General features: G+C 44.8%; 1 protein-coding gene across 2 annotated transcripts in view; it reads left to right on the top strand.

Moving 5' to 3' along the window:
* shisa9 (shisa family member 9) overlaps window positions 1–20,648 on the top strand; it is a 327,692-nt gene that overhangs the window by 15,748 nt on the left and 291,296 nt on the right. For both annotated transcript variants that reach the window (XM_033040305.1, XM_033040306.1), the window contains exon 2: window positions 5,450–5,574. In XM_033040305.1, coding sequence (XP_032896196.1) covers window positions 5,450–5,574 — 125 coding nt within the window. The remainder of the gene's footprint in view (window positions 1–5,449; window positions 5,575–20,648) is intronic.

Genomic DNA, 20,648 nt, shown 5'->3' on the forward strand with positions numbered 1-20,648 from the left:
TATTTTTCGCTTGGTTAATATTGCGCGCTTTAAAGCACAGCACTCTCTGAAGACTTATCTCGCTGCCACTTGTAACAATTTTCCAATAAGACCACAAGTTATCCCATCATCCAAAGAGTGCATGCCTTGCAGTTTAGCACTTCACGGTAAGTCCCTGGTCTCTCTGTTTTCCGCAGTTCAAAGTCAACTTTTCAGAATCAAGTTGACCATGCCCCAGGTGATGTTTTTCAATCTATCCAGTTTTTCCTTGGAATTCCCCCAAACAACTTAAAGGAAACAAATTATCCTTAACTTGTTTACTCTCTAAATACAATTTTATCAATATACAAAACAACTCAAAATCCTTCAAATCAAGTGTCTTGAGATTTAACATTTTCTGCTCGTATATAGAAACATTTTTACACTTTGAACCTTGTGGCTGCTGATATTTTGATGTCTTTTCTCTCCTCATGATTTAGCTTTTCTTCAAACTGACTTTTGGTTTTCTATCACCTCTGGGTGACGGTTTTAATAAATATCTCCCATTTAATTATATTAGGTTCCAATTAAAGTTGATATCAATGTAAGATATTAATGAACAGTTCAGTGTACTTCAATAGGTCTATCTTTCTCCCCAATGTGTTCTCTGGATTCAATCGCCATTGATTTAATTCATGCTTCACCATCTCTACCTCTCCTGGTATATTTCTTATATTTATTGTATTAGATCACTTTCAGGGTCCATAATTGTTGACGGGCCACTAAAGCAATGAAGCTGCCTGCAGAACATTGTCCCAAAATGAATCAGGAGCTTGAAGCGAATCTTCAATAACATTATTTTACACGCGGTGGGAAAGAAACTGCTGAGTGGTTAATGGTGGACGTAGATTACACAACTTCACATCGCCAGGTCTTCACTATATTTGAAGGCAATATGAGCTCAATATGATTTTAATTCAGCCCATTGGCAGGAATGGTCTTGTAGCCATCTGGAATCAGGTGACCCGCTGGCTATCCTTGTTTGGACTTTGCTGGCTTTACCTTGCACTAAACGTTATTCCCTTTATGGTTCGAGTGTAAGTGGCTCGAGTCTAATCATGTTTTGTCTTTCCGCCGACTGGCTAGCACGCAACAAAAGCTTTTCACTGTACACGTGACAATAAACTAAACTGAAATGAAATAGACAATAGACAATAGGTGCAGGAGTAGGCCATTCGGTCCTTCGAGCCAGCACCACCATTCACTGTGATCATGAGTACTACAGAATCGAGAGTGCGAGCAGCATCTCTGGAGAAACGGAATAGGTGAGCTTTCGGGTCACCTATTGAGGTTTTGAGTTGGATTTTGGGTCTATTCCCAGTTTAAACCAGCACTTGACGTTCCTTCCTACACCGAACCAAGAGTGCTATTCGAGTACGAAGTCTGAAGAAGGTACCAAACCGGAACGTCGCCTATCCATGTCCTCCAGAGGTCCTCCAGAGGCATGCTGAGTCATGCTGAGTCACTCCAGTACTTTGTGCTCTGCACAAGATTCCAGCATCTGCAATTGCTTATGTCAACGTCAAGAGACTCAGGCCTGTCGCCTTTACATGCCATCCTGCAAAGAAGGCTGATTTCTTATATAATACATTCTTGGCCCTTTTGATTTACAAATTGCCACCTCATTTTCAATGAAGCACGCTATAGGATTAAAATTAGTTATAAACTTTAGTTGGCAATTTTCTAGCTACATTATTTAATACTTGATTTAATACCTTTTACCATCTTGGCTACTTCTTGCAACCATTTTCTAATTAACACATGTTCCGAATCCCTTTCTTCCAAGGAGACTTCTGCATTGACAGAGACTTAAGGGAAGGGTGGCTAAAGGTATTTTTACTGAAGCCTTGATGGACCAAGCAATGATTGTGTGTATCTGAAGGAGTCAGTGCATGCAGTTATCCTTTAGAGGACATGGACGTATCATTGGAGGGGGTTACTACTTTATCACCAGTTTGAAAGATGCTGGCATCTATTAATGGTCTTTACACTTTACTGGTAGTGAACATGGATCCATCTGAATTAATAGACAGTAAAGTCTTGGTTGTCTGGCATTTTGCAATCCTGAATGCTCCAGTTGCTAACTACCATTTCACAGGGGAAGGTTGGCCTGTTGAATTGACCAGGCCATCAGAGAGCCTGAGCTGCCTTTCAATTTGTTGACTGATTTGATTTACCAGAATCTGTCAAGTCCAGCATGTGCTAGATATCGGAATTTTTACTGTAATTACAATTCAAGAGTCAAGAGTGTCAGGAGTCAGGAGTGTTTTATTACCATATGTCCCAGATAGAACAATTACATTCTTCTGGGCCTGTCCCACTTAGGCGATTTTTCAGCTGACTGCCGGAGACTGTCAAGTTGCCGGCAGTTGCCTGAAAAACCAGGGAACTGGAATGGCGACTGTCAGAGCGGAACACACACAAACACATTGCAAAGGCGGGGGCCAGGGCAAGTGGGGGGAACGCTGTCTGAAATTCACACGGTGCAAAGCCAAGGTGATACAGACACACACCGCGATGAACAGGAATTAAGACAGCTAGCTCAGTGTACGGTAAGTCCTTAAAAAGAGGGGGGGAGGGGAGAAGGGGGGGGGAGGGGAGAAGGGGGGGGGGGAGGGGGGGTAGAAAGGGGGGAGAAGTAGTGGAGACAACTTTTAAGAAGCCAGACAACGTTTAATAAGCCAGAGATACACGGCTGTGAAGTGCTGCAGGCATTACCGGTCGGTTATCCTTGGTTCTGAAAACTCGTGCTTATGTTTTTTTCCCCCAATGAGCCAATGAAATTCACTGGTCAGCAAAGGCAATTAACTAAAACTACCTATGACTACCTCGACTACCCATAACTACATGGCAACCCCACTACAACTGCACCTACGACTACAGGATTATCGATTATCCCCATGGCGACCAATTTTTGGTCGCAGAAAAATTTTCAACATGTTGAAAAATTAGCGGCGACCATACTGAGGCCGCGATTAGATACCAGAATGCGGGAACTCCTCACGACCATGAAGGAGACTCACCAGACACCACCAGCGAACATGTGGTGACCATGTGGCGAGTGCAGTCTCTCGCACTCGCCTAAAAAGTCGCCTAAGTCGGACAGACCCATTACTTGCAGCAGCACATCAGAATATGTAAACATTGTACACAGTAAAACAATAATAAATGAGAGAAAAAAAGTTCAGTGTGTGTATATACACATTCACACATACGCATACTGTATGTACACCTAAAAAACAAACAAAGATAGTGCAATAATAACAATAATAGTCTATATGTAATTCATAGCTTATTTGAGGTTGTAGTGTTTAATAGCAAAATGGTTGTGGGGAAGTTGCTGTTCCTGAACCTGGACGTTACAGTTTTCAGGCTCCTGTACCTTCTTCCCGATGGCAAGGGTGAAATGAGTGTGTGGCCAGGATGGTGCAGGTCTCTTATGATGCTGGCTGCCTTTTTGAGGCAGCGACTCCTGTAAATCCCTTCGATGGTGGGAGGTCAGAAACCGTGAAGGACTGGGTAGTGTTCACAACTTTTTACAGTCTTCTTCACTCCTGGGCGTTCATGTTGCCGAACCAGGCCGTGATGTAACCAGTCAATATGCTCTCTACTGTACACCTGTAGAAGTTCAAGAGAATCCTCTCTGACATACCGAATCTCCGTAATCTTCTTAGGAAGTAGAGTCGTTGATGTGCTTTATTTATATTTGCATCCGTGTGCTGGATCCAGGAAAGACCTTTGGAAATATGCACGCCCAGGAATTTGAAGCTTTTGAAGACAGTTGACTATAGCGCTGTTAATATGTGTCCCACGCAAAGTGTATTTAACAAGTCACATCTGTCACTCTTAAAACCTCGAATCTGTTAGGAAATTCTTTCTAACTCCTTGTTTCTGCCAGCATCACTTGAACTAGCACATTTTATTCTGGATGTTTTGCAGGAATTGGTAAAACTCCTGCAAACTGGAATAGATGTGGTAATCAACTCCATTTTATCCACCATCTACAAATTCAGTTCATATCTTGGGTGTTGGAATTGCAGAATAACAGGGAAGAATAGTTGATCCTGCACAACCCAATGAGCAGGTGGTATCTCAAAGTCCACCTCCTTTACTCTCTTCTCCAATGTCCTTGTAATATCTTCTTCAAGTTTAGTTTCGAGATACAGCATGGAAACAGGCCGTTCGGCCACCGTCCACACCGACCAGCGATCGCCTGGGCATTAATTCGATCCTACACACTAAGGACAATTTGCAGAAGCCAAGTAACTTACAAACTCCACGTCTTTGGAATGTGGGAGAAAACTGGAGCACCCGGAGAAAACTCACACGGTCACAGGGAGAATGTACAGTCAGCACCCGTAGTCAACATCGAACCCAGGTCTCTGGCACTGTGAGGCAGCAACACTACCACTGCACCAAGTATTTATCCAATTTCTTTTGGAGGCATATCCAAATCAATGTTCATCACCCCATCAGGTGTGCATTCCAAATCTAATTTCCTTTGGCAAATGTTATCTCTTTTTTTTGCCAAATACCTTAAACTTTGCAGTCTAGTTTTCAACCTTCAACCATTTAATTTTGATTGAACACAGAGGATTAATATTTTAGTTATTTTTCTTTCCTTTAAATATCATGAGTGTTGGAGGTGGAGAAAATGCACCATTACCGTAGAAAGGAGGGAGGTCGTATTGGCATCATTCAACGTATTATGTGGCCATGAATTTCTGTGGGATTTCAACTCTAAATGGATTAGGATTGGCAATTGAGAATTGGCAATGGGTGATATCTGGAGGTCAGTGCCAATGTTGTGGCCAATGTGCCATACAATTGCTGCTTTGGACAGGAGCAGCATCAATGCACAAGGGGAGCAGGAGTCATTGCTTGGTCATCCTTAATAGTGATCTCAGTCCCATCTTACCTTCCACATTTCTTTAAACAAAATAAGGTAAAGTGCTGTGGTAAGGTGGAAGGTAAGATGGGTCTCGAAGGTAATATATATATATATATATAGGAAGGAACTGCAGATGCTGGATTAAACCAAAGATCGACACAAAAACTGGAGTAACTCCGTGGAGAAAAGGGATAGGTGACGTTTCGGGTCGAGATCTTTCTTCAGACTGAAGAAGAATTTTTCATTCTTTTCCCCTGGCTAGTCTGAAGAAGGGTCTCGACCTGAAACGTCACCTATTTCTTCTCTCTGGAGATGCTGCCTGTCCCCCGCTGTGTTACTCCATTTAATAGGATTTTGAAGAAGAAAGCTCTTCTAGTCAGATGTATTTCAGTTGATATTTGATTTGATCTGATCCAACTCTGTGTGTCAATGATGGTAATACTGCAGAACCCAGTCAAGCCCACTTATGAGATGAATGTTCACTGCTTTGCATGGGGGGAATGAAGGTTCCTTTAATCTCTAAGAAATGTTCTTTTTCAGGGCTCTGACTGACGCAATGAAGCAGCAGGAACAGTGTACCGCCAGTCATTTAGAAAGGGATGGTAAAGTTGCCATTCACGTGCAGCATGAAAGTATGCAGCCCACCACTTCAAGGAACGATTTTGGTAAGTTCTTTGATTTGACAGTCTTGTGTGGAAATGTTAACTGTGGCTAATGGTTAGTCTGTTTATGAAGAGTTTCCTGAAACTTTGAACATGTCACTTAAAGTCTTTTTATGTCAGTAGTCCTGACAAGAGTGTAAATTGCAAACTCTACAGTCTTGCTGTGTTTTGCTTGAGTTAAAATTCAGTCGACAAATGGCAAATAGTTAAAGTTCTGAGTGCAAATGACATCAAGAGATATGGAGCAAGAGAGCAGGAATATTGAGATAGATGACAAGCCATGGCTATAGTGATTGAGGGAACAGGTTGACTCACTCATGCTCTGAGCTTATATGTCATTCTGATTTCCAAGGTGGCTGCTTCATAATCCGAGAATCTTGCTGCAAGCTCATTAAATGGCAAATGAGATTCTCCAGCCTTGGTGAAGTTTGTCGTCTCTCTATTGGCTTCCAACCGGAGTAGCTTTGGCTTCGGATCAGCCTCAGGGTTCCACTTCCAGTTGTGTTTGTCTAAAGGGGAGGGAAATGGGTAAGTGCTGAACAAGGAAAGAAAGGAGTGGAACCGGAAGTTTGGAAAATTGTCAATGGGACCATTTTTTTGTGTATAAAACATGAGCAGTAGAAAGCAAAGAACCACAGTCAGTAATCAGAGAGGAAAGAGCTGATCATATGGGGAAGCTGAATAAAATTCGACCGAGTCAATATGATTTTGTGAAAGGTAAAGATGTTTGACAAATTCTCTGAAGATTCTTTGAGGGTGTAACAAGGAGAGTTGGTGGAGGGGTACTTGTAGATGTAGTGTACGTAGATTTCCAAAAGGCATTGACAAGTGCCACAGAAGAGGCTGCTGCATGAAATAAGTGGCCGCAGTATCAGGTGAAGTGTGTTAGAATGGATTGAAAACCAGCTGTATCATGGAAAAATGTTGTAGGAGTGGCAGGACCGGACTATCGCAGGGATCAGTTCTACGCCCACGATCGATCACTATTTATATTAATGTCCGTGACTAAAAGAGTGTTTGTAAGGTGTTCACCTTTGCTGCTGATACGCAAATAGACGGAAGGGCATGATGTGCGAAGGATGTTGTGTTTCTGATATTGTGTTGATGGATTGAGTGAGTGAGCAAAGGACTGGCACATGAAGCTTTGTGTGGGAGATGGGAGGTCATGCACTTTGGTAAGAGAAATCAAAAGTCAGATTATATCTCAATAAGCGAGTACGGAATTCAGGAAAAATGCAAGGAATCATGGGATTTGTCAAATGTCACTCGCGATAAACATTCGCGACAGTTGAGCTGTTGCATGGAATCAGACCTGCCTTTCATCTGTAGTCAGGATCGAACCCGGGTCTCCGGCGCTGCAAGCACTGTTGAATTGCTACTGGACCATCTCCATCCCCCCCCCGAGTGTCTCCACCCTGTCCTGGGGCGGCCAGAGATGTCCGGGGTGACCCTGGACTGACGGGACACCGGCCCGGAGCAGTGGCGGCCCAGGCTTACATCCAGCACTGGGAAGATCAAGGAATGATCATAGATCATAGATTGGGAGTGTAGAAATGGTGCAGAGGAGTAGTTGAGGCTAGCGTAGATCAGCCTTGATCAGCCTAGGACAGAATTGCGGATGTTGGTTTAAATCGAAGGTAGACACAAAAGCTGGAGTAACTCAGCGGGACAAGCAGCATCTCTGGAGAGAAGGAATGTGCGACGTTTAGGGTCGAGACCCTTCTTCAGACTGAGGAAGGGTCTTGACCTGAAACATCACCCATTCCTTCTCTCCAGCGATGCTGCCTGTCCCGCTGAGTTACTCCAGCATTTTGTGTCTATTTGTCATGATCATAGTAACAGATGGGGCAGTTTGGAAGGGCCTGATGAGCGCCTGCTGTTCCCATTTCCTTGTGTTCTTATGTTCTTGTGGAAAGGTCACTCGCATGGATTATGATGGTGAGTCAGATCAATAATTTCTAATGTGAATTTCTATGGCTGGTTATTGTTTTCTTGCACATATTTCCCAGACACTTATTAGCGGCGTTTCCATATAAGTATATCAGTGTAGTGGCTGCCTCGCCAACATTCCGTCTGCACATTCATCATTTTTGTTATTTTTAGTATGTGTTAAAAGTATGTTTTAGTGTTCCTTGGTTTGTTTTATGTGAGGGGGGGGGGGGGAGGGGGTTGGGGGAAACTTTTTTTCAATCTCTTACCTCGACAAAGGTGCGATTTTTTTCCGTATCGTATCTCCGTCCCCACTGCGGCCTAACATCGTGGAGTTGGCGGCCCTTCCCGGAGACCGACCCGGCGCTCCAAGCCGCGGGAATCTGCGGGACTTTAACATCGCGGAGCTTGCGATCACTTTGCCGGGGATCGAAGCTCCAATCGCTGGGCCCGTGGACTTTAACATGGTGAAGCCCGCGGTCTCTGAGTAAGAAGTGGCCGACTCGGGAGCTCCATATCGCGGAGAGAGTTTCAACCGCCCCGACGCGGGAGTTTCAATCACCCCGACGTGGGCTTCGATCGTCGGCTGTGGGGGCCTTGATCACCCGACTGCAGATGGTCTGACTGCCCCGACCGCGGGAGAAGAAGAGGAAGAAGATTGAACTTTCTTGCCTTCCATCACAGTGAGGAATGTGGAATCCATTCTGATGGATGTTTATGTTCACTTTTATGTGGTTGTGTGTCTTGTTGCTTTTCACTTAGTATGGCTGTTTGGTAACTCAAATTTCACTGTACCTTAACTGGTTCATGTGACAATAAACTGACCTTCAAACCTTGAAAACTTGATAGTTTAAAGGTTTTCTACTTGTGGCATACAATAAATTCATAAAGGAGGATGCAAATAGAAAAATAACAATAACACAAAGAAAAGCTTAGCATATTGTAAAACTCTGATCTAATGACTTGTAAATGCCTCCTTATTAACAAATTAAATGCTTTGTGTCTGTTTTAAACCATTAGATGAATCCATTAGTTCTACGAGTTTGCATATGTGGACTCTAATGGAGCCTATTCCCCATAAGAGCAATCCAGAATTACCATTAAAATGTTCCCTTAGTATAAATTGCTGTTGTGAATTTCTTGTTGCATGCCCCTTATGCAATTTGAAGGAAATTCTGTAGTACTCTTCAGGGATGAGGGGAATCGACTGCTTGTGAGATAAAAAGCTATCAGTGCTTCTGGCAACAAAACAAACAGATCCACATTTGCTCATTTTTTGGTATTTCTGTGGCACATGAGGTGATCAGATCATGTGATTGGAGCAGAATTAGGCCATTCGGCCCATCAAGTCTACTCTGCCATTCAATCATGGCAAACGCACCAAGCTGCGTCTCAGGAGCAATTATTAAACAACACTTGGCACTGAGTCATATGAGCAAAAATTTTATAAGCAAACCAACGCAGATGCAGGCCAAGTTAAAAACCTAAAAGGCCAGAAATATTCAACAGGTCAGACTCTCACTGCAGAGTAAGAAACCTTCAGAGTGAAGAGCTGTCATAAGGTCATTAATGAGCAGAATTAGGCCATTCGGCCCATCAACTCTAGTCCGCCATTCAATCATGGCTGATCTATCTCTCCTTCCTAACCCCTTTCTCCTGCCCCCCATAACCCCAGACACCCGTACTAATCAAGAATCTGTTTATCTGCCTTAAAAATATGCATTGACTTGGTTTCCACAGCCTTCTGTGGCAAATAATTCCACAGATAAAATACCCTCTGACTAAAGAAATTCCTCTTCGTCTCCTTCCCGAAGGAACGGCATTTAATTATGAGACAACGACCTCCATGAAAATCTCCCATCCAGTATTCCCAATGTCCATTGCTATTTCTACTCTAGTAGAGAAGCAACGATAGCTGCATTGGAGGCTGGAGGAGGGGTTAGGAGGATGGATTCTATGCGTGGAGCACCATGCACCTCCTGTACCTGAGTCCCACTCAGGATGCTTGGCCGGCGAACTGGCTGGAGCTGGAGATGAATGTCGTCGCCTGCTTGGGTCGCTGGTCATGCTTGCTTCAAGTTCTTTCTTTCCAGGGTAGGGTGCTGGTCATAAACCAGCTGGTGGCCTCCATGTTGTGGTACAGGCTGGCTACTCTTGTCTCACCCTCTATCTTTGCAACTGCTTTACAGAAGAAGCTGGTGGATTTATTTTGGTGAAATAGGAAGCACTGCAGTTCTGAGTCTCCCGTTAGAGGAGGGCGGCCAGTCCTTGGTATGCGTTCGTACCCAGGTGGCGGCTCTCTGTCTCAGGACTCTGCGGAGGTATATGTATGTGGAGAACCCCCCCAGATGGTATTTTTTCCGTCGGGGTCGTTGTCTAAGGGGGGTTTCACGGCTCACGGTGGCGGGCATCAGTCGACCCGCCCTAAGGGGCTTGCCTTACGATACATTTCTATCGTGATGTACTAAGAGTGTGGAATTTGGTTGTTTTCAGCCAGCGTGTTGCTCCACGAGGGGAGGGGGATGTTGTGGCTGCGGGAGTGACTGGTCCTCACCCTGTCATGGCGGGTGTCGAGGAAAGGCATGTGCTTAGAGTGGACCTGACTGAGCTTACCCCCGCTCCGTCGGATCTGCTCATCGGGCCTAGGCTCCGGGATATTTCTCGGGCACCGGCTCCACAACATGACCCACTTTTCCGAGATGCCCAGCGTGCCGTGTCGTGATGCGAGGAGATGCATACTGTACAGAATGCTCCTGCACATTCTGCACCTCCTTGCCTTCGTCTCGTGTCCCGACACACCTTGGCGGTCTGTGTTACCACCTGAAGGCGGGGGCAGTCCCCAGTGGAGGTCTCTCTACAAGGGAGTCGTTCTCCTTTACATTGAGTACCTGGGGTGGAGAGTGTTGCACAGAGCGGTGGTGTGTAATAAACTTTTGAGTCAGTTCATGGGCTCGTCGGCCGCCTGTATTTTCTGCGGCGAGGAAGAGACCGTGTTCCACGTGTATATGGAGTGTGTGAGGTTACTGCCCCTGTACCAATATCTGAAGCGGTTGTTCCTCAAGTTCAAGTTGCATTTTAGTACCACAATACTGGTGTTTGGGCACAAGGCAGAGAGTTTTTTTGGAGCCGATCGGGGGGGGAGGGGGACATCCCTGTCGGTTTGCTCCTGGGCCTGGTCAAGATGGCCATTCGCGGGTCCAGGCAGCGGGCGGTCGATGGTCACACCAGAGTCAACTGCCTGCCCCTATCCCGGGCCTATGTCCGTGCTCGCGTGTCCCTGGAGGGGAAACACGCATTGTCCACGGGGACTCTGGAGGCCTTCGTGAACGCTGGTCACCGCGGGGGTGACGAGAGCATTGTAAATAATGACTGTACCATTGTATTATAATGATTGCTTGATGTATTGTAACCTTTGAACGTTGATGTACTTTTGCTACGCTGTAATATGCAGTTGCTGAATCAAGTCCTTGGAAAGGAAAAAGAGAGAGAGAGAGAGAGCGAGAGAGCGAGACAGAGAGAGAGAGAATGAGAGAGACTGGGAGAGGGGGAGACTCTTCAATTGTACAAGATAACAGGGACTAGGAAATGTTTAGGAAAAGTTCCGTCCTCAGTTTGTTGGGATAGGGGGTAGTAGAGAAGGCAGGCTTCCTTGACAAGATGAGTTTGCAATGTGTACAGGAGCTATGAGAATCTCCAGGGAAAGCTGGGGAAATCAGTTAGCTCGCCATTATAGCAAGTTGGGAGCAATTGAGGATCAGACAATCCTGTTGGATGTTGACGTTACCTGATGGGCGATAGGCAGCCCTTCTACTGTATGTTTTATAAATTCCTGCAGTTAACTCCCTCAACTTTAAGGCATTAATTCCCTTAAAGTTCTGATGAAGAATCTTCTATATTAATACATGATTTTCCCCAAAGTATCTCGGTACATTTCACCTTATAAATTCAGCCATCCCCTAGACTCTCAGGGAAAGTGGTGGTGTAAATCGAGAGCTTGTGGATAAGATACTGTGATAATGATACCTATCACAGCCCACTGTCTCCATCTCTTCCTTTCTACTTCCCGCCCCCCCCCCCTACCCCCCACCCCTACATCAGTCTGAAGAAGGGTCTCGACCCGAAACGTCACCTATTCCTTTGCTCCAAAGATGCTGCCTCACCCACTAAGTTTCTCCAGCATTTTTTTCTGCCTTCGGTTTTTCCAGCATCTGCTGTTCCTTCTTAAACCTATTGCAGTTGAGGAAGGCAACAACAGCGTGTGCCTCTTTCACAGTTACATTGTCTCGACAGAGTGAGGCTTTTCCTGCTTCCGAGGCTTCCAGGGATCTGTGCCGTGGCTCTCAAATCATTGTAGATGGTTTTGCCCAGCAAACATTGTCATGCAGGCCTGGTCATTGGCATCCTTTGGGAGATAACCCTGCGTGCTTTAGAAACTAAACGTGGGAAGTATTGGAACGATTGCCATTTATGGAGTCAGCAATCAGTGTTTCAAGAGACATTTGAAAAACAAGTGGTCGATGAAGTGTCCTCATCTGTTGAATGAAATCCATCTTCATCATCATTACCATGGTTCTTCTCCCCACTTTCTAATGAATGACAAATAGCCACACTGCATCCCATCGCAGCAGATCACCAAGTTAAAACGTGATGGTGCATAGAAATCATCAGACTGGATAATACTCCACAAATAATGGAATCCTTTCATCTAATTCAGCAAATACTTTCTTGTTTGATTGCCTTTTATCTGTTAAAGCCCAATTCAGGGAAGACAAATCCACAAAATTCCAGTCTGCTTTATCAGTGAAGCCAAGGATATTTCATAAACATGAAAGTATTCAGCTGGAGGAGACCAACAATGAAGCATACGATTGCTGGAGTAGCGATCTAACAGAGGGGGAAGAGTTAGATAGAGCTCTAGGGGCTAGTGGAATCAAGGGATATGGGGAGAAGGCAGGCACGGGTTATTGGATACAATACAATGGATACAATACAATTTATTGTAATTTTAGCCTCAGTGAGGCTCAAACGAAATTCCGTTTCCACAGCCATACAAACAAAGACAATTTCCTACAGACATACACACAATTTAATTCACACAAACATCCAATCAAAGTGAACCCACTGTGATGGAAGGCAAAGTCTTTTCTCTCCCCTGTTCTCCATTTCTCTCCCGATGTCCAAGCCCCAGGCGGGCGATGATAAGTCCCACGGCCATTTTAGGCCGTGCCGGGCGATTTACGGCCCCGCTCCCGGTCTAAAAGTCACAATGTTGGAGCCCCCGGCGGGCGCTGTAATGTCCCACGGCCATGAAGCCGTGCCGGGCGATGTACGTCCCCGCTCCAGGTCGTTCCAACCCCGCGACACGGGCTGGAGAAGTCGCGTTGCTGGAGCTCCGGGAAGCGGTCTCTCCACTCGGACCCGCGAGCTCCCGATGTCCCAGTCCACCGGACCTGCGGCTGCGTTGCTGTAGCCTCCGAGCCCCAGGAGTCGAGGCGCAGCAGCGAGTCACCACCGCTCCCCACGCTCCGAGGCCGGCCAGCCCCACGATGGTGAGTAGTCCGCAGCTCCGCAGTCTCCCGAGCCCCCGGGTCGTTCAGGTTGGAGGCCGCTCCACGGTGCTAGGCCCCAACGACAACGGAGACCCGACAGGGAAAAGGTCGGGCCTCCCAGACAGGGAAGAGATTTTAAACAGTTTCCCCCTCCTCCCACATATACACATTTAAAACCAGTGTTAAAAAAACACCAACACTACATTTAACCAGACAAAAAATAAAAAAAAGACAGACAGGCTGTAGGGGGCGCTGCAACGGGTGAGTCACGCCTCCAGAGGGGACATTCAGCCATGATCACAATGAATGGCAATGCTGGCTTGAAGGGCCGAATGATCCTACATGTCTCAACAATGTGACTGTTTACTGTCGAGGCTGCTCCACCACAAAATAACAGGTTAAAAATAAGGAGTTTGAACTCCTTAGGCCCAGGCCCCTGGAGGCCAAGTCAGTGGATATTTTTAAGACAGAGGTAGGAAGATTCCTGATTAGTATGGGTGTCAGGGGTTATGGGGAGAAGGCAGGAGAGTGGGGTTCGGAGGGAGAGATACATCAACACAATTGATTGGTGGAGTAGACTTGATGGGCTGAATGGCCTAATTCTGCTCCTATCACTTATGATCTTATGATCTTATGACCTTATGAACGTTTCACCAATAAACTTAGAGCGCACCAATGTTGTATAACAATTGTTGGCTATACAAAGTTTTATCTTTATGTGAATTGCAAGTGTAAATGAGTATAACTGTCTTCTTGGCAATGGTATTGTGGTCAGACAGGTGGTAAGGTTTGGCAGATGTAGATATGTTGTACAATGTTAATCTGGTGTTGGTAATGTGTTACTGTTTGCTTGATATAATCCAAGCTAGACGCAAGAGGAAAGTTGGGATAAAATGTGGTTGTGCTACTTCAAGACGGTCCAAAGGTTGAAAGGTTGAAAGGTTGAAAGGTTCATTTATTGTCACATACACCAATTGGTGTAGTGAAATTCAAGTTGCCATTGCAGCACATTAATAAGAATGCAACATAACATTATAAAGGAGTTTAACATTAAACATAAAAAACATCCCCCCACAATGGTTCTCACTGTGAGGGAAGGCACAAAGTCCAGTCCCCATCTCCATGTCCACCCATAGTCGGGCCAATTGAGGCCTCCGCAGTCGCCGCTACAGGCCCCGATGTTTCAGGTCCTTCTCACTGGGTGATGGTGCTCCGGCGTTGGGAGAATCCTCTCAGCGGCTTGGGATACCTGGAACGGCCGCTTCCTTACCGGAGACCGCGGCTCCTGAAGCCAACAAGGCCGCGCTGGACGGAGCTCCACCACTGGTGATCTCGGCGAAAGATCCCAGGCTTCGCGATGTTAAAGTCAGCGCCGCCGCCTGCGGCTGGTCGCTCCACAGACCCGCAGCTCCGCGATATTTCATTGGCGGTCCCAGCATTCTGGAGCTCCAGCGCGGCGACCCGGACAAGGCATCGCCCGCTCCGCGATAGCGCTCCAGCGTTGTGCCGCTGCCGAAGCTGTGGTTCTGGCCGGACGCCTCAGGAAAAGCCGCTCCAGACACGAAGGTAGGCCGCGAGGATGGGTCGAAGATGTTGCTCGGAGGAAAGCCGCCTCTCCGATCAGAAGTTTCCCCCTTCCCCCCCCCCCACCCCCCATATAAAAAAACTAGACCTCCAAGACAAAACACAATAATAACATACTAAAAATAAAAAAAAAGACGGACAGCTGCAGGCAGGGCAGCCAGACCCAACTGGACGGTGCCCCCTGTTAGTTTACGCGTGGGACCTTTGTGTAGGATACATCTTCAAGGGGTAAGAAGGAAGGAAGTTGTGGAAATCTGATACAATATGGGCCTCTCCAAAAATAGATGCACAAACCAACTGTAAAGAGCTTACGTTCAAACACACGAGGAAGCCATTTGCAAGCAAAAGACAACCATTAGGTAGCAGTTTTCACCCGTAAATATCCAGGACTTGTTTTTGGGAAGGCAATATGGCTCTGGGGAGATAAAAGAGAATGACCACAGATCAAAACGTCGGCACATCCAGAGAGGGAAGATGGTCAATGGACCAACAAAGCACGAGGAATTGGGAAGATAGACACAAAATGCTGGAATAACTCAGCAGGGCAGGCAGCGTCTCTGGAGAGAAGGAATGGGTGATGTTTCGGGTCGAGACCCTTCTTCAGACCGAGAGTCAGGGGGAGAGGGAGTCACAGAGACATGGAAGGGTAAGGTGTGAAAATGAGACATCAGAGGGGACGAAGATCAAGGAAAATGTAGGATAGATCGTTATTAGCTGGACGAAGGTGACAACAAAGCATATAAAGAAAAATGTAACTAGGAGGACAGTCAGGCTGGTCGGAGAACTAGGATGGGGGAGGGATGGAGTGAAAGAGTGAAAGCAAGGGATGCTTGAGGTTCGAGATGTCAATATTCATACTTGAAATATTCAATTTGGAAGCAGGAACCATTGGTAGCCTGGTTTTGTTGACACCAGTTGCCCTCATTGAGATGACACAAAAAGCTTGAGTAACTCAGCGGGTCAAGCAGCATCTCTGGAGTAAAGGAACAGGTGACGATTTGGGAAGAGACCCTTCTTCAGACTGATTGTGGTTGGGGGGGGGGGGAGATAGATGGAAAAGGGGAAAGGCAGGACAATGGCAAGCAATGTCGAAGATAGACACAAAATGCTGGAATAACTCAGCGGGGCCCGAAACGTCATTCCTTCTCTCCACAGATGCTGCCTGACCCACTGAGTTACTCCAGCATTTTGTGTCTATCTTCGGTGTAAACCAGCATCTGCAATTCCTTCCTACACATTTTACCTTCATTGAGAATTGACTATGAATTTACCATAACCATTAAAAAACTCTCGGGCTTAATTAAAGATCCGGAGTTTGAACCTTGCTGGGCAAAATTGGTCAAGAATCCAGATTTGAAAGGGGCGGCGTGTCCTCTGTCCCACATTTGTAACTATGTCTAAATGGTAGATAATTCTCCCTCGGTGTAGAAATTGTTTGGCTGGAATCCACTGTAGAACAGCATCAATAATTTCCTATTGACATTAAGAACAATAGTCGTTGACATTTGCACCAGACTTGTAGCATTTGCAAGAATGTTTAGAATGGTAATTTAGATGCAATACTCCAAATTAACCATTTTCCAGAGCACTGATATGAGTCAAATGTACTGGATAAGAAGTGATTCAAATACATATTTTGGACCATGTCTATCAGAGCAGTCATCGCTAATTTTTTAAACTGATATACCTCATCAGGTCATAAGGTTATAAGGTCATGTGATAGTAGAATTAGGCCATTCAGCCCATCAAGTCTACCCCTCCATTAAACTGATCTACAGTATCTCTCCCTCCCAACCCCATTCTCCTGCCTGCTCCCCATAACCCCTGACACCTGTACTAATCAGAAAACTATCTATCTCTGCCTTAAATATATCCATTGACTTGGCCTCCACAGCCTTCTGTGGCAAAATATCTGACAGTCTAAAAACATCTGACGGCTTGCCTTTTGTTTAAGATAATTACAAGTACTGTCTGAACAAAAATGTTAACACGTGCTTCACTGTATGCAAACTGAAAGACATCTGCACTCAAACCTGAAACAATTTAGCAATTAATTGATTTCTGAAAGTATGTACCCAAACATTACAAAATAGGGAAGAACACATTTCAATGTCTTTAAGTGCGTTGCTCAGCCATTGTGCCGTTATGTCGAATAATGTTTGACTAGCCTGGTGCTGAAACTATCAGATGCAGGTACAAGCATCTTTTGCTTCCACCAATTAGTAAGGGAGTCTGTGTAATTGCAGTGGCAATTATAGTTTTCTCTTGCATGAATAGGTTAGATGAGTAATTTTCTACCTATTATTTGAAAATAGCTTCCTTGTGCTTTGCAACATCTTGGAAAAGGATGTTGTTTTGAACAGTGTTTTATTTATTCTTTAATTGTCATTGTTCAATGTTAAAATGCGTGCAGGCTGATTACATAGTTAAAAGGTGCACTTTTCAATCCCGCAAGATTGTTTGATGAATGATGTGCTATGTTGGCCGGCTATATCTTTTAAATCTTTTAATTCATCTGATTTGTCATCTGATTTAAGAATATTATATTTGGAGGCAGTATTTGATTTGAGTCTTGGTTTTCCAGATTCAATAGCAAACGCACCACCACGCTCATCTAAAATATTTACGAGAAGATGTTTGCAAGTCTTATCAATCATTTGTTACATGCAGGTTGCTGGTAGTCAAATGCAGAGTATTGTTCAACCAGAGGTCTGGTCGTGCAGCTGAAACATGAATTAGGGCCTTTCATCTACAAACACTAGATACAATGCCAATCTTATCATGCCCGGAGCGCTTGCTTTTCTTTAGATCATTGTTATCAAAGGCTTTGTGTCTATTCTCTGTTAACACGCAGCAAGTTAATGAAAGGATGTTGCACGAATAGTAATAGTCAACCTTCATGCTTCAGTCTGCAGATGTACGTTCGTATGGAAGATAGACACAAAAAAGCTGGAGTAACTCAGTGGGTCAGTCAGCATCTCTGGCGAAAAGAAACAGGTGACATTTCGGGTCGAGACCCTTCTTCAGACTGAAAGTCAGGGGAGAGGGAAACAAGAAATTTAGACGATGTAGAGAGATATAGAACAAATGAATGAAAGAAATGCAAAAAAGTAACAAAGATAAAGGAAACAGGCTGTTTGTTAGGTGAGAACGAGTACAGACTATGAGATTCAATGAGACGACTTTGTGCTGGTACGGCGGGCGGGGGATGGATGGAGTGAGAGGGAGTGCAGAGGTTACTTGAAGTTAGAGAAATCACTATTCATACCACTGGGGTGTAAGCTGCCCAAGCAAAATATGAGATGCTGTTCCTCCAATTTGCATTTGGCCTCACTCTGACAATGGAGGAGACCGAGGACAGAAAGGTCAGTGTGGGAACGGGAAGGGGAATTAAAGTGTTTGGAAACCAGGAGATCAGGCTGGTCCTGGCGGACTGAGTGAATTAGTTCAGCGAAATGATTGCCCAGTCTACGTTTGGTCTCGCTGAGTCCACACAGTGAACAACGGATGCACTATGTTGTTTGAATGCAGAGAAGACCCGGATGCTGGATCAACATTCAGAAATTACATGCTTTTCTCTGAAAGTGCTGCCTGACCCACTAAGTTAAGGGCCTGTCCCACTTTCACGACCTAATTCACGACCTCTGCCGAGTTTGCCCTTGACCCATACTCGCAGCATAGTCATTACGAGTTCGTAGGAGGTCGTAGGTAGGTCGTAGGTACGCGTGGCATCAAGTAGGTCGGGGCATTTTTCTAACCTGATGAAAAATGTCCACGAGTAAAAAAGGTTGTGAATTGGGTCGTGAAAGTGGGACAGGCCCTTTACACTAGCACTCTATGTCTCTTTATCGTAAATCAGTATCTGCAGTTCCTTGTGTCTAAATCCATACACGCATCGCATGGGCAGAAATCCTGGGGGGGGGGTGGGAGGAAGGGTGAGGGGGCCTTTCCCTCCCCCCCCCCCCCATATTTTGAGAGGTGGGGGACAATCCCCCCATCTTTTATGAAACATGTTGCACCAAAACCGCCCGGGACTGGCTATAACGCCCAGGCCGGCTGGCAGGTTTGGCTGTAGTGCCCAGGTCGCCTGCATGATGCCCCAGGACTGGCTGCAGTTCCCAGGTCACGAAAACTAATTGGAAAAAAAAACGCATGCGGGCCGAATGATTTTGGGTTACAGGCCAGATCCGGCCCGTGGTCCGTAGGTTGCCGACCCCTGTCCTAGATGTTAGGCCTCATTGTGTCCCCCCCATGTTTTAAAAGCGATTCCCGCCCATGCATCCTTGGAACATGGATTGCTGGAGTGACTATTTCTCCTGCAGACTGTGATATTCAAGGATTATTATGTCAATTTGTAAAGGCAGCAGATAAGACCACTGCAAATAATAATTTGATAAGTTGAAGAGAATCTAAATAAAAAACTTGTTCTAGCATACCTGATGAGAAATTTAATTTTTTTAATTTAAAGTTTGATTTGCTTTAGGAGGTGATTCATTTCACTATTCAATAGACTAGGCAAACAGTACAATTTCTGACTAAAATGCAACCTAAGATGAAGAACATTTAGGTTAGTACTTCTCATTCAGATTCTTTCCATGGCTAGATGTAATTTGTGGCAACTAAACACCAATGTGTGGATTGGGTTCATCTATTGGTGAAATGCAATGCCTTGCAGTCAATGGTAGCTGATTGTTTTTGCAATATTTAAGTACAGAAATGATCATCCTTTGGTCTTAAGCCGAGGGATACAGCCGTCTGTGGTGAGGAACTAAATGTATGGCCCATTACATGTTGTTAACTCGATAATTGATGATACAAAGCACGCACAACAAAACTTCTCTTATATTTCTTAGTTATTTTGGGATGCAATAGTACAAGGAAGCCAAAATAAAAGCATTATCATTACCCAACTAGATTATGTATACTGTACATTGGTGCATAACAATGATGGGCTGGATGAAGAATAATGAAGGCAGTGTTAAAAATGTATCTTTGGCCATCTTTCCTAATGAGGCAGAGATAAATATTGTCACTTTTGAAACAGGTTCTGGAGAGATTAGTTGGACAACATCAAGAGCAATTAATGGAATTGATTTAAAGGAAAATGATGAGGATAATGGAAATAAGTGAAGGCATTAGCTCAACAATCATCTGCGTGTTTATCTGGATATGCATCTTAAACTGGTGCCTATTGGAACCTCAACTGGATCTTTCAAGACATCTAGTTTTGGGCCGTCTTTATGTTAACAAAAAAGACTTTGTATTAACCCGTAGTCACAAGGAACTGTAGATGCTGGTTTACAACAACAAAAAACAAGTGCTGGAGGAACTCAGTGGATCAGGCAACACCTTTAGGGAACATGGATAGATGACGTGGGAAGCTGTTTCTATCCTTATCTCATACCCTTTGTTTTTGGCCTTCTTCAGACAGTAGATGTGAGGAAGAAAGTCAGAAGGGGAGACAAAGTTTGACAAGTACCACTCCCACCTCTACTACAATCCGTCTGAAGAAGGCTTCTGGATCGAAACTTTGCCTATCCATGATATTTCCAGAGATGTTTCCTAACCTACTGAGTTACTGCAGCACCTGTCTTTCTTTCTAAGCATAATTGGAACAATGCTTAATGTTTAATGAATAATCAATAATTCTAAAAATGGTTAAATAAACGGGTAATAATTTAGGTTTAATAATCCTGCTGACATGACGGAAGGTATATATAATTTACATCTTCTGTTGACTGAAGTCCATTGTTTTTGCTGCAGTAGCAAATTTGAGAAATTGTGTAGCAATAAGTGAGTTCGGTATTACAACTGAGCATGCTCAGGTCATGGGTCATTTGGGATAAACACTCTCACCAGCTGAGCTACTGTGTGTGTACAGACCTGCGTATTCATTTCAATGCGATTTATAAATAAATGTATCTATCAAATATGTCAGCAGTAGGTCACAGCGTACTGTAGGCTGCACAAATCCACAATTATATCTATTTAAATTATTGACTCAATACAGCACCA

The sequence above is a fragment of the Amblyraja radiata genome, chromosome 22, assembly GCF_010909765.2.
Source record: "Amblyraja radiata isolate CabotCenter1 chromosome 22, sAmbRad1.1.pri, whole genome shotgun sequence".
Lineage (NCBI taxonomy): Eukaryota > Metazoa > Chordata > Chondrichthyes > Rajiformes > Rajidae > Amblyraja > Amblyraja radiata.